Here is a 16,824-nt window from a genome sequence, read left to right as displayed (position 1 = left end):
AATATGTTGGATAAATTACAATGCGTTACAGCTTAACTTACGATAGAACATTCACGAATAGCCTTATTTATATATTTTAAATAAAACAAGGACAAATAAGACCGGGCGGCATATGATGTATATATCTTCACGTCTATGTCAATTCGGGATTATTGTATTATATGAGCTATGAATACTTGAGTAAAATTTCAAAGTGTTTGAATTCAAATCTTCAACACAAATACAAGATAAATTTTTTATCTAACTAATATCTTTGTTAATATCCGACAATAAAAAGCTGAGATGACTGGGTCATCTAGAACAGTCTAGAACATCTAGAACAGTTAGAACGCGTGCATCTTAACCGATGATTGCGGGTTCATACCCAGGCAAGCACCACTGAATTTTCATGTGCTTAATTTGTGTTTATAATTCATCTCGAACTCGACGGTGAAGAAAACATCGTGAGGAAACCTACACGTGTCTAATTTCGACGAAATTCCGCCACTTGTGTATCTACCTATTCGCAATGGAGCAGTGTGGTGCTAACCTTCTCTTCAAGGGGAGAGGAGACCTTTGCCCATCAGTGGGAAATTTTCAGCCTGTTATTATTACTATTTTTATGCGATAGTAAAATGAAATTTTTTTTTCTTCCTCCAGGCTTCCTGGTGAACCACGTAAAAATTTTGTATTCTTGTCTGGTTTGAAACTCCTGAACTTCAATTAAGAACCCCTTGTTCTTTTTTTGGACATCTTAGTTTATACAAATATTATACGATATTTAAAAGCTTCTTGAAACGCATATATTATCTGCCTATCAAACTGGGTGACACCCGTAACCCCGTGACACGATTTTTATAAATATATATTAAATAAAAACACATTATACCTCTGATAGGTACCGAAGATATAACTAAAAAGCTTACTACTACTACGGTATGCTTGTGATATATTGCCACTTTTAATGCAATAATATATATATATATTTAAAATGTAACTTATAACAGATATTTCATTATAATTATTTAGAGAACAATTTTTGTGTGTTCATTCACATTAGACAAAATAATTCATCTCATTCATCGTGAGGAAACCTGCATGTGACAAATTTCATAGAAATTCTGCCACATGTGTATTCCACCAACCCGCATTGGAACAGCGTGGTGGAATATGTTCCAAACCTTCTCCTCAAAGAGAGAGGAGGCCTTTAGCCCAGCAGTGGGAATTTACGGGCTGTTGTTGTTGTTGTTGATTCACATTCTATGATCGGATGATGAATTAGCCAATGTCATTCAAGCTGTTGGTTGACGAATGACGACGCGGTTTAGTACAGTAGCTAGTTTATTTCCTCCCACCCGGTGTTGTTGGTACATTTTTAAAGATTAAATAATGTTAACAGTAGTATTGGATTGCATTTGTTAAACAGGAAGTTTGAATTTGAGCAAATCTGATCTTTAAAGTTTTCATGCTTACTATCACTTCACGCGGACGTAATTATGTCTATGATAGTATTTTTTTACACAAATTCAATAGCATTTTTATTTCTCACAAATTAATAAATCTATTATTTCGCACATGTTCCGCGATTACAGTGAAAAATGTAGAGCGTAATTTACGATTAGGATTGAGAGATTTAAAAAAAAAAAACATATATGTTATGAGCAATTTGATAATTCCGGGTAGTACACATAATGGCCGGTCTGTATTCATAATGCCCGACTCAATTGGACAATGTGATAAAACAGCATTATTAATCACTTTACCCGGTCATTATGAATAATGCCAACGCTATGTTGGGCAAAGTAATAAAATAGTTGAACTTTAGTGTTTTCGTTTATTAGATGAAATTAAACTCATAATATTTACATGAAAAGTTAACAAAAATTAACTAATGAACATAGTAGTTAAATTAAACAGTTAAAAATGTAATTACACTATTATTTACCTACTTTTATTTTTATGGAAATATTACTTTAACAATAGTTAAAATAGATTATTCACAAATAGTTTAAAAATTAGTAAACTGAGACGAAATCAACATAAATCTATATTATAAAATATACATAAATGTGAATGTAACTCGGTCTATCGCCCTTTCACGACCAAAACCGTTGAACCGAATTTGATGAAATTTAGTATGAAACAAACTTGAACTCCAGGAAAGGACATGGCATAAAGACATAGCTACTTAGAATGTAAAAGAAAGTAATTAAGTTTAGAATTATTTGTTCTTGCAAGATGATCCCCAACACTGACTTATTACACGGACCACGGGCCGTCGGGTATTATTAATAATGACCGGTCAAAGTGATAAATTAATCGCTTTGCCCATCGCTCTTAGGCATTATTAATAATGGCCGGTTCGAATTAATAATACGCAATTAATCACGTTGCCCGTAACATATATACAGCTTATGTCTTTAGACTATAAACTAAAATAATAAAAAAATATGTATAATATTAATTATTATCAATAGTTTTGAAATGAATCTGGATAAAATAAATAAACAAAACAACAATTTTATTGATTTAATTGACACCGTTTTCTAGATAGTGTTCAGATAAACTTAGTATGAAAGATACTTGCATTGTAATACGTTATTGTATTTTTTCACACGTTTTATTCCAGATGAAATCCAAAAAGTAAATTGGATTTGTAACTAGCAAATAAATTCAAATGCAATTTAGTTGGAATTAATAGGTAAATAAGTAAACTTCACAGTCCAAAAATAACGGGCAATACGATTTGCGAGAGTTCCGAGAAGCGATACATAATGTGGGCGGTATAATGCAATGCAGTACCGCTCTGCTCCAAGATTTCATTAGCCTTGATATTTTAAGTATTATTTCACTTAATACCTACAACACAAACACGGTTTATCTTTTTTTTTTCAATTAAGCCTTTTCAAATAAAGCAAAGAGTATTTTCTTTTACATTAAACCGTTGCAAATAAAGCAAAACGTATTTTTATTTGATTAAAACTTTGCGTAATACATCAAGCAAAAGGTTTTTTTTAATTTAAATAAATCCTAAATTAATTAAAATAAAAAAGTATTTTTGTTCAATTGAGATATTTAGCTATTTTTTCCCAATAATACGAGTTTTCCATTTCAGCCATGCCTTGATAATCGACAGAAAAAATGAAACAAGTAGCTACTTGCGTGTATATTACATTACCAAGCAATGCACTTAATTTTGGTTACATGGGGGCATAATCAGATAAAACAGCTAATTTAATAGTAGATAATTCACTCATATGATCAATAAAGAGCCTTATTTTCTTTCCGAAGAACAGCGGCTTAACTGGTCTCACCCTTCAAACTCCGAGTAACTACTAAGTATGTTATAATCTCTTGCGATCACCTCTTATACTGCAGCCATATGATCCATCCGCTAGTATCATGATGCTAACAAACCCAGCAGAAATTGTCATATCCACAAATTTATACAAATGTAAATACGCAGCGGTCGATTGAAAAATACAGAAGTTGGAATGTTACTAATACTAAAATGATGAGCCTATTGTATAAAATTCATTGGCGACCATAGACATAGACAATGGCACTTTAAGATATATTAACCAATGCGAACGAGTGTGTACTGCGCTCGCGTCGCGTTTTTTTTAAACGGTAATCCTCAAGCCCCCTTCAAATCAAAAACCGTACCAAGTGCTGTTTAAATCGCGTTTTTTATTAATTATAAATATTCAATACTCCATGCTATCATTTCTCGTGTTTTAAAATTGTGAGTGCCATCACAGAAATAATTAAAAATTAATTTAAAGTGAAACTTGAAACATTTCCATAAACAATTATTAGACTAGAGACAGTGAACAGGCTTGAAAAAACAGCCCTGCCACAAAATGAAGTGCAAAAAAGAACCTGGATTATCCGAATCCTCAAGTATATGAACACTGACTTAGTTTATTTGAACGTTAAATTATCCGAACGCTGATGCTTTATCGTTCATCAATTTAAAATATATGTATAAAAATAGAAATTAACTTTAAATGTTTATAACATCTCCTAATTAACATTTTAATATTTATGTTAAATTCTACAGTTTTTAAAAAAAGCGCGAAAAGGTGTTGCTGTTGTTTGATCTTGTCCCAAAGTATCCATTTCGATTATTCGAACTAGTCTCGGTCCCAATTAGTTCGGATAATCGAGGCTTTACTGTATATTCAATCGATATAGTTATTATAACTCTATTTGGCAGCAAACTTCACCGTGGTCAATCCTAGCCATGAATGGGCAATAAAACTCAGTACAAACAAATGGTACCTATCAAATTATTTGAAGAGCACGTCAATATGACAAACAACATTATACGGGCAAATAGGTCTATTTCGGATATATTCGGATGTATATTTTTTCTGTTTTTGCGATTTTTTTCTCAGGTACTTTAAAACCGCAAGCACAAGCATCACTCATTCATCCTTGTGTATATTGATTTTAATAATTTAACATAGAGGGCGCGCCTTCGTCAGAGAATAAATATACCTATATCAATAAGAGTCCAACTTTCTTTTCTAAATAACCACTACAGAAACATACATACGTATATACTCTACACTCTAAACATAACAGGGAAAAGCCAAATACACAACATATGACAGCATATTTACGCGATATCATTGGTTGAAAGCTTGATTAATCTATGATATTCACTATGGCTTTCCGAAAAAATGACGTTGTGAATATCGACGAAACTGGTATCAGAATTATGGAAGTAAAATTAAATGGAAAATAAGTTGTTAAGTGTAATAGTGTTGTATTATAAATAAAGATATATTGATTATAAAGTTTTAGTAGTGGACATAGTTTAGCTATTAGCAAATCGCGCGAAATTATAAAATCTAAGGTTTCGTTGTTTTTTCCTACTTCCATTTGAATAGACTACACGTAGGCGAACGTTTACAAACTTTTCACACACATATAGACAAAAGGATCAAATCAAATACATTCTCTAATAGAACACACACACACAAAATGGGCGGGGCAATCTCTTATAAAATTAAATCATTCGAAAACCACGGATACAATTAGAGCTGTTATCTGTTTGTTATTATTATAGAGGTTTTTAATATTTGAGAGGAAATTTAAAAAAAAAGTAAATTGCCTGAATTTTATAGGAAAATATCTAACGACCTTAATAAATTGATATTATTAATTGTATGTAAGTGTATCGATAAAATTTCGGTACACTCCACTACACATCAATTAAGGACATCGAAGCGTTAAATCGTTCGCCAATAATAAGTTTAAAAAATTATTTAAAAATAGACACAGTAATATCATTGATAATAAATAAACTTTTGTCTCCTTTTGTATAGAGCCATCGTATTTTTACAAATATCATCAGTTTATTTTAGTAACTTATGTCTATTTTAAGTAGCAGTTTCAACTGCGAACAGACTAAATGATGCACGCGGCGCTGCTTGAACATAAGCTTTATCCAGTACATAAAAAGACAGATTAAGTACATACATTAGTTTTTGTATACGTAAAACTTATATATTATTTAGGATGTACATTCTTTTCATGCTGTTTGAGATTCAGTAATAGGGGAAGCACGGAACAAATGACAAAGTGTTTTGTTTTTTTAATCATATTTATTTATTTAATAGTATTATAATCAGTCTCATTCGTTTTCGGTGATCTTTATTTTATTGACTATAGGTAAATCCAAACAAAATTAATAATTTTACGCAAGGACTAGAGGTAATAATAATAATTACATTACAGAGCGCCAATACAATTTGAAATGTGTAAGACAGATGGTAAAACTTCTGATACATTCTATAAATAAATATATCTATAATCTAGTAAATATATGTATAGATATAACGTTAGAAACCGGATAGTCGGCATTCTTTCCAGAATTGTTGCCGCCTTCGAAAGCAGCCGAACTCCTGGGAGACTGCTGTGGTGCATCTGATCCCTATAAAGGGCAACCGCTCAATAACAACAACAACTGCGTGTAAATTTCAAAAACAGTACTTCACCTCGGCCCATCCCCTAAACAACTATACAAGGCTATCACCTCTGGGTGGCGCCTTCCATTTGACCATATCCAATATCCAACGCAGAGCGGCTCGAATTATCAACGATGAAGCCCTTTTTGACCTACTTGATCCTTTAGCTTGGCGTAGAGATGATCACTCTACATCTTCTACCGAATTTTTCATGGGAAATGTTCCGAGGAATTGTTCGGATTAATCCCGGCTGCTGAATTTCACCTCTCATACATCTCACCAAAATTCAAAGTTCACCAACTTGATTTCCGAAAACCCACAACACAGCTATTTTTAAGACATTCTCTACTTTGCACAACCACTCTGTTGAACCAGCTTTCGTCGGCGGTTTTTTCGAAAAGATACGACTTTGGCATCTTAAAAAAAAGACCGTACTTTTTCTTAAAGGCCGGCAACGCACCTACAAGCGCCCCGGTGTTGCAAATGTCCATGGGCGGTGGTACTCACTTTCCATCAGGTGCGCTTCCTGCTCATTTGCCCACGATACCAAAAAAAGTTATCGGTTGTCTTTTAAAAAATTTAATATATCAATGCTTATTTTTTTAAAAAACCTGTTGCTTTTTATTCTGGAGCTCGAACAAAAATATTACATAAACACAGACACACATGACAGATAGTGACATTGTTCCAACCGTTCGGCAGCGAAAAAGTGGAGGTATTGAAAAAAAACATTCAAAAGGTTATTGTCGGCTTCTGATTAATCAGACTCATTTAAAAACTTACTCATTTCTTAAAATAAGTTTATACTTTTCCAAACACGCTCTGTAAACGAGGTAACAGCTCATTAAACAGTCGAATTACAATTAATTACGTTCTCTAAAGAATTGAGCCAAGATTGCCCAGTGGGTCAACACGTGGGTTTTAAAGGAAGATGGGTTGTAAAGGTTGATTGGTTGATCCGGGCGTGGATATATTTTCAATTTATAATCGATCGAAGATCTTAACGTGCTTAGAAGATGAAGAAAATTTATTGATCGTAGATCAAATAGAGAGCTCAGACTTCCCAGACTCAGCCAAGATTATGTTTTAAAGAAAATTTGGTAGATGTAGGTAGTAAAAATTTACATTCCTATTTTTAGTTTCTTTAAAATTTAATGTGATAATTTCAAGAAGTGCTTTTATTATGTAGATTATATTTATTCCAGGTTTTATGATATTGCAAAAGTAAGACTGAACCAAAAACGTTAAGAGAAAATATTCATTAAACTAAATGCTTTATATATGCTCTAATATATTAGAGTAGAAAATAATATTAAAGTGTAAACAATATTGTTGTTTGTATTTAACTATAATATTTCGGCAGAAAAGCTGACAGAAGATCAATCAGCAACTTATCTTTGAAACGCTATACTTCAATATTTAACTGGCGTGCTTCTTAGGCAACCTAAGTAGATGTTATTCATTGTGTGATAGACAAAACAAAACACGAGCGTCGCTAGTGCACACAAATGAATTTATAATTTTACATGTACTTAGAGCACATGACACATGTTGTCTTAAGGAACAAAACGATACGATAGACTGTCGTATGAAACAAAATTAATGTAATGTGTATTATAGTATTCAAATAATCTTTTTTTTTTATTTAAATAATATTTTTCAATTAAGTTTAGAATAAAAATGTAATCTTTTTTATGATGAAATCTTATTTTTCCACTTTAATGCAAATTAAAATATATGACTATATTTTTTCATAAGTATATAGCATTCTTGTTTTGTGCTTTGAAAATATGTAATAAATAATTTGAAAATCTATTTGTATATGACAACATTATTTTACTTGTCAAATGTCACTTTGGCTTAATACAATGGCACGCATTCTCAAATCTTGTTTTTTATTATTTTATTTGCTTTATTTTTTTCTTTTGCTAATGGAAAATTGAAAGTGATTCTGACATTAAGATTTAATTGTAGTATGTACTAGACATACTTATAAAATCTCTATTGTGTTGACCATAATCACAAGCAAAGAATATAGCCTGAAATATTTTAAACATGAGCATTACAAAAAGAAAAACAGAAATAATTGACTCAATAATATGTGTATTTTTATACCTTAAAACACATATTCTTTTATATCAAATGCTTAATCTCGAAATTTTTATTGTTTAATTAAAATACAAACTAAAGATTACGCTGTTTAGGATCAGTAAGTTTTTCTTAAAATAGTGATTGAGTTCCAATACTCAATTTTTAATATAGTGGCAAAGACAACACTTCCAGACGAGCAAGTGATTTTCATACAGTAAAATCTAATATTCTTTCATTACTCATTTTTTAAACTATGTGTTACGAGAGTAATCTTAGCCTTCAATACGGTTTTATGACATTTGATTCTATATCATAATTTATATCACATTATTATTAATATAGCAGGAGCTATTGAATTTACTTTATTATATACAATTATTATTGTAATTAATTGATCAATAATTTGTAAAACTGTAATTAATATTATTTTATATGGCATAGCATTTAATACTGGCATGTAACACTATTTCTTTTTTTAAATATTATTGAGCTGTCATTATAAAACAATTGGACTATAGTGTGGGGCATTCTAACGAAGAGACATTGAAGCATCATTGTAAAACGATAATATTATTTTGGCCATCCCGAACTACTGAAATTACATATGTCATAGTGACAAACCGTGAATCTTATCGGGAAACTGTTAAATTACAATTATATCTTCTCTTGCAATATTGGTTATTATACATGAATTTGATGTTGTATGAAAATCTTACAGTAATTGAGAGAAAAATACCTTGCGGTCGTTTGTATTGCCAGTTGAATTCTGTTGTATTACTTTTTTTATTTATTTAATCCCAGCTATTTACAGATAGAATATACTCCTTAAGAGGAGATAAATCATCAGAATCAGTTAAACCTAGACCTTTTAAATACAATGCCAGGAAGTATAGGGAGACCTTGTGTCTGAATGTGTATGTGTCTTATTAGTGCAGAGGATATAACAGGAACTTCATTTTACCATCTAAGAGTTGTAATTGAGATGCGACAGGGCAATACTGATAGAATTCCTGTGATTTGCCTTTAAATTCAATTTAAAAATGAAGATTATTGAACATGATGAAAAATCTTTTTTTTTTTAATTAAGAAGGAACCAGGAACAAAATATAAAGGAGTTTAGTCTATAAAATACTAAAAAATATAGAAGTGCATTCCAAAAACTGTAGTTATTCAGTTTTGAAATACAACGTAAATGAAGTTATTTAGTAATAATAATAAAATTATGTTATAGTGAACTTAAATTCTAACCCTATAAATTTTCCTGAATTATAATAAATAGTAAATTTTCAGATCAAATTCATGATCTGTTTTGGGCCAATATTTACTTGACATCAGTCATTTATATTATATGTATATTTTTGTAATGGTAATGGAATATCAGATTTATTTTGTAAAAGTTTTATTTAATAAAACATTATAAACTTATGTTTAAACATAATATATATTAATACATTTTGATTCAAACATTACATGTAAACATTTTATAAATTTTTGACATTATACAATTTTTAATTTATTTGAATATTATGAAACAATAACATTTAGACATATTTCCCAAGTAGAATCCCAAACTTGTATTGTATTTTATGAACATATACTTCACCTGGATTTAGAACTGAGTTTGGAAAGTTTTTCTGCAAAGAAAAAATTTTAAGTTTTATTTGCCTCCTACTTGGAACCCTGTTTGGGTTCTTGAAAATTATATTATAGTACGACACAGCTTAGATGTAGCATCGGCAAAATTCGTCAAATCGATCGCATCCGAATTAAGTATGCTATCCCAAATTATCAATATTTATTTCTTACGTGAATATAATCTTTACACAAACGTAATAACTTGTAATATCATATGACCTAATATATTCGTCAATTTGTTTTGTCAGGTTGAACTGGACAAATAGCGTCGAATGGCGCGATAGGGAGCTATTTCTATTGGTTATATAAATCGACAGTAATCGGTTTTATTGAATTTGCCGATGCTACATGTCGCGTCGTACTACTTAGTTGTCAAAGCCACTTGTTTGATAACCAATAAACAAGTGTAATGTTTCTGTGATAGTCATTATTTTAAATCAGATAACAAAAGAGTAATGAATTAAAAAATTCCATTATATTTCCAAAATCATGAATGAGTACACAAAAAATCCAAATGTTACTAAAAATAATACCAAAATCTCTAAATATGCAGCACACAGTACTTTGAACTTAAATATAAAAGATGAAACTAATTTGAACTGGATTATATTTACATGGTTAACGGCATCTGGATAATTTTGAGGCATGACACAAAAAAGGCCATGTTTCCTATAAGTAGTTCCATTCTTTCCCATTAGTGGTACATAACCATACTTTTTCTTGCCCTGAAATAAAATTTATTATAAGTTTATAAAATTATTAAAAGGTTTACTATATATACTATAAAGGTACTATATAAATTTGATAACAGTAAATAAATTTGAAATTGTGTAATCAAGTTGTTAAAAGCTTTTAGATTCGCTCTATACCTAGATCTCTGCCAAAAAAGGATATAAAAAGGTATATGTTATTGCTTTTATTGTTACTTAAAAATATAAGTCATATTTAATAAATATGAGTCACTATAAAGAAATAAAAACAGTTTATATAAAGATTTATACAAACTTATCAAGATATACAAAAAAAAAAAAATCTTTATAAAATATCCTTTAACATTTTGTAATTTGTACCAACAGATTTAAAATGGTATTACAATATATTTGACTAAAATAAATAGATCACAATTCACATCACTGCAAATGTTACATTATAGGCAGATAATTAGATTAACTTAATTTCTATTATCATAACATCTATTTAAATGTCAACTCAAAATAAATGTGAAAAATTCCCTTTTACGAAGCAAGAGTATTACTTCGGAAGTAACGTTAGCAAACTCACGTCATTGTGGACACTTTTTTCAAGAGTTTTACACCATTATTAAAGAGATATACGATAGTAAGATTAGCTTATATAGGTCTCATATCACTCAAAATTATTTTGTAAAACAAACAAACAAATACAAACACGAATAAGGACATACTACATCATATCCCCATTTTGTTAGTGTCAGTGTTGAAAGGTGATGTTTGTTCATTCTTTGCTGACGCTACTTCCAGATCTTTCGTGATCATTTGACAAAGTTCAACCCAATTCTCATAGCCGTCGGAATACGTACGAACAAAAATTTTAATAATAAGAATTGATTATGTTTATAGATATTACTACTCAATCGAATTAAATATAAAAAGTTTTACCAAAAAATAAGTAAACATAAAAAATTGAGTCGATTTAAAAAAAAAAATTCACCTCGCTTTCTTCTTCAATCGCCTCTTCGTCTTTCACACTAGATTCGTCGCTGCTCGAATCACTTCCACTACCAGACTCAGTCTTTTCTTCTTCATCACTGATGGGTTCCTACTTAACAAGAGTTTATATTTGATTGAATATTAACGAAACTGTATCACCAGTTGTGTTTATAATTGAATATATAATCTATATTATTGATATTATAAAAGTGAAAGTAGCTGTGTCTATCTGTCGCTCTTTCACAACTAGACCTTTGAAAGCAACTTCATGGAATTTGGGATGAAGCAAACTTGAACTCCAAGAAAACTCAAGAATACTTTTTTGCCAAACACATCACAACCAACACCCTAAAACGCGAGCAAAGGCGCTACTACTAAAAAATAAATCCGCGTAGTCTCATGTTAGAGATAATTAATTTAAACCGACCTCAACAATTTTATCTGGATCAGGTAGGAGATTTCCCGTGTAGAACTGCATACCAGGCTGGTTGCTGTACACCTCTAAAACTCTCCCGGACAATGGATGAAGACACCTGAAATAAACAAAAAACAATTTATAAATTTAAAAAAAACATATACGTTATATTTAAACCTGGAAATGTTTCATTACTAGGCCTACTTTTTCAGGATTAAATTTGGTATTTATTCCACCACTTTGCTCCATTGTGGGTTTATGGCAATACATGAGCGTTCATTACAAGTTTGTTTTGTACAAATCTGTCAGAATAAGTACCAACCACTTATCAGATACTCTACCGCCATACATACACTACTTAGTAGCGTCGTGTCTCAGTTTGAAAGGTGAATAAACCACTGTGACTACAGCCACAAGGGACAAAACATCTTAGTTCTCTAGAATGGTGGCGCATGGGTGTGGTATATAGAATAATTATTATGTCTTATAGCGTCAATATCTATGGCCAGTGGTGAACACAAATTTCAGTAAATCTATACTAATATTAGAAAGAGGTAAAATTGATAGTTTGTAAATTTGTATGTAGGGGGTAATCTCTGAAACTTATAATTCAATTCTATTTTTTTTTTTTACTGGCAGAAAGCTACATTATTCCTGAGTGAGGCTATAAATTGTTTCTATAACATGTATATTAACCGAGCTATCACAACTTTTGTATAGCAAGTCGGAAAAAAATACCTCATAAAACAATTATTTGCGTGCGCTGCCTAAACAGTTGCTTAAAATTAAAAACAATGTACGGCTACCTGGTTCGTCTTAATTATTTCTACAAAAAAGTCCGCGTTATCATATCTCTATCTTTTATATATTAATAGGCGAGCGAAACAGCGGGCGGCCGCTAGTTTTAATATAAACAAGCAACTTATATCGAACAAATGAGAGCCATGAAAAGCCACGATCAGGGTGAAAATTCCACTAATATTGACTGTTTCAGTAACGGACAATGGAATAAAAATTTTAAATGATAATATAATATATAATAAAATATATTTAGGCCCTATTATATACTAGGTGATGATATATTTCTGGCTGGTATCAGGAGACGAGCCAACCCAGCAACGACTTCACGTAATTCCAAGGATAGTAAAAACTGTCAAGTTCCAAACTCTGAACTACTTAGGTACTACAAACTATTTGTTGGGAAGTATAAGAAACCAATATTACATATTGACCCGACCCAGATTTTAAAAAGGATCTCGAGGTTAAATAGTCTTATGATTAAGCCACTGGACAATCGTTTCAATCCTTATTAATAGTGTAATTATATGTGAACATAAAATATTTTAGACACATTTAAAAAAAAAAGAAAGAAGATAATTTATTGACACTAGACGGATGGTACGAAGGCGAACTGTGACACCGGTCTTTTTTATTTTCATCTTGCTTCCTTGGCAATGGCCAGGATACAATAACAAAATGATTAAGTTATCGATTGGTAAATACGTCATCCAATTCACAATTTTACCTGACATCTTAAAGATGGCAAACAACACATTGAAAATTTCTTTACAAAAAATTTTTTACGAGTAAATCCTATTAAGAACTAAATTTCATATATTTGTAATTTTATAATTTATCATAAATATAGTTTAATGATACTTGAATCCTAATCACGCAATGACAGGTTAAAATCTTGGGTCGTGGGACAATTACGGGCCGTTAGCTTACTTTCGCTACTTACCGAGCATGGAAAGTTAAGTCTTGTTCCGTTCCTTGCGTGATGCAATAATTAATATCATAACCTCCCATTGGTATTTTTGGTATCATTGTCCTCAATACTCTTGGCACTCTGAAGTCATACGCTGTCCCACCAACAATATTCTTCTGTCCTGAAAATAAAAAAATAAAAATTTGGAAAAGAGGTTTTATAGCATCGTGATACATTTTAATATAATTTAATCAGCATTCGCAATTCGCTTAATCGAGCTTCGTTCGAGGTTAATAATTTGAGTTATATTCGTGAAAATATTTTCACGATATTTATTCCATATTTAAATATTAAATCTTTTTCAACTTTGCTAAATAATTTCATTCATTTGTTAAAACACATAAGTAAGTAGAAATAATTCATATATTTTTTTATTAATTAAAGATTTTCATATTTCGCTCATCCAGTACGACATCGTCACAATTGCAAAAATCTCTAAAATGATTTTTTCATTCCAAACGATCTCATTTCGTACATACCTACTTTCTAGCGTGATATTGTCAGAATTATTGTTTCAATAGTTTATGACTGACATCTATATAATAATTATTGAGTTTATTGGTTTTAATCCGGGATAGTTTTACATCTAATAGATAGTAGTATCTTGTAAAATGTTTGTAAAGTTACTCGACCATATTATATTGAGATTAAAATGTTTAAATAAGATACTTTTCAGTTTTGTGAATCTAGGCGCGGCAAGCTTGCTTAGCCTGGAATATCCTCATACGTAGGCATGCATGATTTCATACTTAGCGTATTTTTCGAAACTATGAGGTCAAAGCCACCATAACACATTACACAGTGGTTTTAATAAAAATTTTAATTGTCACGTAAAAATTAGATTTAATAGTTATACTAAGATCCGAGAGATGGCGCTGTGGCATTAAGAAATGATTCACTTATGGACCATAGTTATTAAACTTATGAGAAAGGCAAACAAGCATCTGGGCCATCTGATGCTAAGTATCCCTAGCCTACATAATTATAATACATCATTATAATTTCGCAGACGAAAGTATTTTATAAAACGTCACCAAGTTACCTGTAACTAATCCATCGTCGTCCACCGCTGTGTACTTATCAGCGTTCACGGTGAAAATGTGATCGTACATAACTTCCGGACCACAATGCTGGAAAGTGACAAATAGTATTATTCTATAGATGTTATTACAGAAATATTAATAATTATTAAGAACGAATTTCCGAAATAGGATTTATTAATTGTATTTTGGCAACTACCAAACTACTATACACGATCGGTGTATACGTGTATGGTAATATCAACCGAAAAATGATTCCCTTAATGGTGATATAAGTTATAAATTAAGCTAGTGATGTTGCCTGAATTTGTACCGATATCGATAACATTCTGTCAAGGTACACGCGTTCTAAATGCTGGGCCATCTCGGCAAAATCCATACGCAAGGAATAACTAAAAATAAGTTAAATATTATATTATGTTACTCACATGTCCAGCCAGGTTGAAATAAGGAGCGCTACTTAAATTAACAATAGTCGGATCACTCGTCGTACATTTCATTTCGATTTTGAGACTATTGTCGCAGGTGACTTCGAACGCTACCTGTGCCATCACTGTACCTGGATATCCTTCATGAAAACGCTCAGACACGTGGGTCATAATTACTGTATTCCCAGTTACGTAGGAACGCCAATTCACCTGAAAACGACAAAAAAAACTACAGTCTTGTCTACTTCATTTAATTTTTATTTTACTCGTAATATGAGAAGTGTACCTTGTCAAATCCAATGTGGCCTCCATTGTAATGGTTGTGACCTCGATTTGTGCTAAGCATATACACTCTACCAGAAGGCTTAACTATCACACTTCCATCGCGAATAAAGTTTGCGTATCGTCCTATTGTCGCACCAAAATATGGATTTCTTGGTTGGAAGTATTCCTCTAAAGTGTCGAATCCAGCTATGACGTCATCTGGGACACCTTTTTTGTCCGGAACTTGAATAGATGTAATTGTAGCGCCATAGGTTATCACCTAAGAACATTTAATTATAAACTATCTAAGATTTTTCTTATAAAGATTGACTCGTTATTCTAGTGGTAAGCGTATAAAGCCTTAGAGCTCAAAGTTTTGGATCGAAACTTAAGTGGGTCAATAATGAATTTGTCAATTGAAATACATAGTTTTTGGTCCTGTACCAACTCTCTTCGTTCATGACGGATGACTGTCCAATCTGATCACTAGAGCGAGGCATAAAGCTATCTTTGCACTCGAATTTGAAGCACTCTTTCTCAACTAAATTTCTCTTACGAATTTGGGAATCATCTATTGAGAATGGCCACCGTGTCCTAAATCGCTCAAGACTCTACCGCTTTGCAGATTTCTTACCTGAACTGTCATTCTGTTCTTTGTCTTCCATGTATAACGTCTGACTATATCGATGTTTGAACTAGACGCGCACGGGCTGTGATCTTGCTCACCAGGTTTACTGTCCTGTACTACTTTTGGCAACTTTTTAAGTATAGAAGATCTTTTGGATTTGATTAATGTATCATAGTCTTTAGGCATGAAACCAAAACCGTCAATCACAAGTTCTACATCTGGAGTTTTAACAGGCTTAGGCTCCGTTTCTGGTTTAGCGATTGAAACTGTATCTCCACTTGCTTTTTCTTCAGCTTCTTCAGCCATTATAAAATTGGATTATGTTTTTTTTTGAATTTTAACTAAAATTTATAAATTTTTCTAAAAAATATTTTTTACAAAAAATTTTGTTTAATTAATATGACGACATTACATTTTTATATATTTGATTGACATTTTATTTGAATCGAGACAGCTTCGTTTAAAAATAATTGATCCGGAAAGGATTTATTATATTTTGCCTACCATGAAAGTTATAGATTTTTTTAATTATATTAATATTACGATCGAAAGTGTATTGTTATATACATAGGTTTATGAACAGTTTTTAGTGAAACTTTCCTTAAGAACTAACGAAGAATTTAATCTTTATAAAAGTGCTCATGGATTAAGATTTATGGCTTCACTTAAAAACTCGCAGAGGGGGCGATTTGGTGAACAATGCTAAATCATCTTTCAAATTTCGAATTAAAAAGAAAAACGAATATTTAACAAAACTCCGTTTACACCACTTTTGTAACTTACTCTGTACGAGACAAATACCTACGGATCAATCGTGTGTCTAACCTATGTGAAACAATAGGCTGTGATTTTTCGTGAACACTAGGATGATAGTATAGAAATATTTTCATTGTATACTAGCCTTATTATT

General features: G+C 31.3%; 1 protein-coding gene across 2 annotated transcripts; it reads right to left on the bottom strand.

The window, feature by feature from the left end:
* Positions 1-9,505: 9,505 nt before the first annotated feature.
* On the bottom strand, positions 9,506-16,354 carry LOC124543135 (galactose mutarotase-like). Of its 2 annotated transcripts, XM_047121204.1 has the most exons (9): positions 15,921-16,351; positions 15,309-15,566; positions 15,023-15,232; positions 14,597-14,684; positions 13,528-13,675; positions 11,799-11,904; positions 11,373-11,480; positions 10,298-10,408; positions 9,506-9,682 (listed from the first exon to the last, which is right to left on the bottom strand). In XM_047121204.1, the coding sequence occupies exons 1-9, from the start codon at positions 16,218-16,220 to the stop codon at positions 9,590-9,592; spliced, it is 1,422 nt and encodes a 473-aa protein (XP_046977160.1). In that variant the 5' UTR covers positions 16,221-16,351; the 3' UTR covers positions 9,506-9,589. The 2 variants fall into 2 exon arrangements, with proteins under 2 accessions (XP_046977160.1, XP_046977161.1); XM_047121205.1 differs by lacking the exon at positions 11,373-11,480 and having other exon boundaries at positions 15,921-16,354.
* Between the last annotated feature and the right edge of the window lie 470 nt (positions 16,355-16,824).

This window comes from Vanessa cardui, chromosome Z (genome assembly GCF_905220365.1).
Source record: "Vanessa cardui chromosome Z, ilVanCard2.1, whole genome shotgun sequence".
In the NCBI taxonomy this organism is placed as follows: Eukaryota; Metazoa; Arthropoda; class Insecta; order Lepidoptera; family Nymphalidae; genus Vanessa; species Vanessa cardui.
This window is presented reverse-complemented; position numbering and strand designations above follow the sequence as displayed.

Coding starts and splice junctions, on each gene's coding strand:
- LOC124543135 (XM_047121204.1), bottom strand. CDS start 16,220: ATGGCTGAAGAAGCTGAAGAAAAAGCAAGTGGAGATACAGTTTCAATC. Junction 15,233..15,308: donor GCCACATTGGATTTGACAAG/GTACACTTCTCA, acceptor TGTCGTTTTCAG/GTGAATTGGCGTTCCTACGT. Junction 13,676..14,596: donor CGACGATGGATTAGTTACAG/GTAACTTGGTGA, acceptor TTTTATTTTCAG/GACAGAAGAATATTGTTGGT.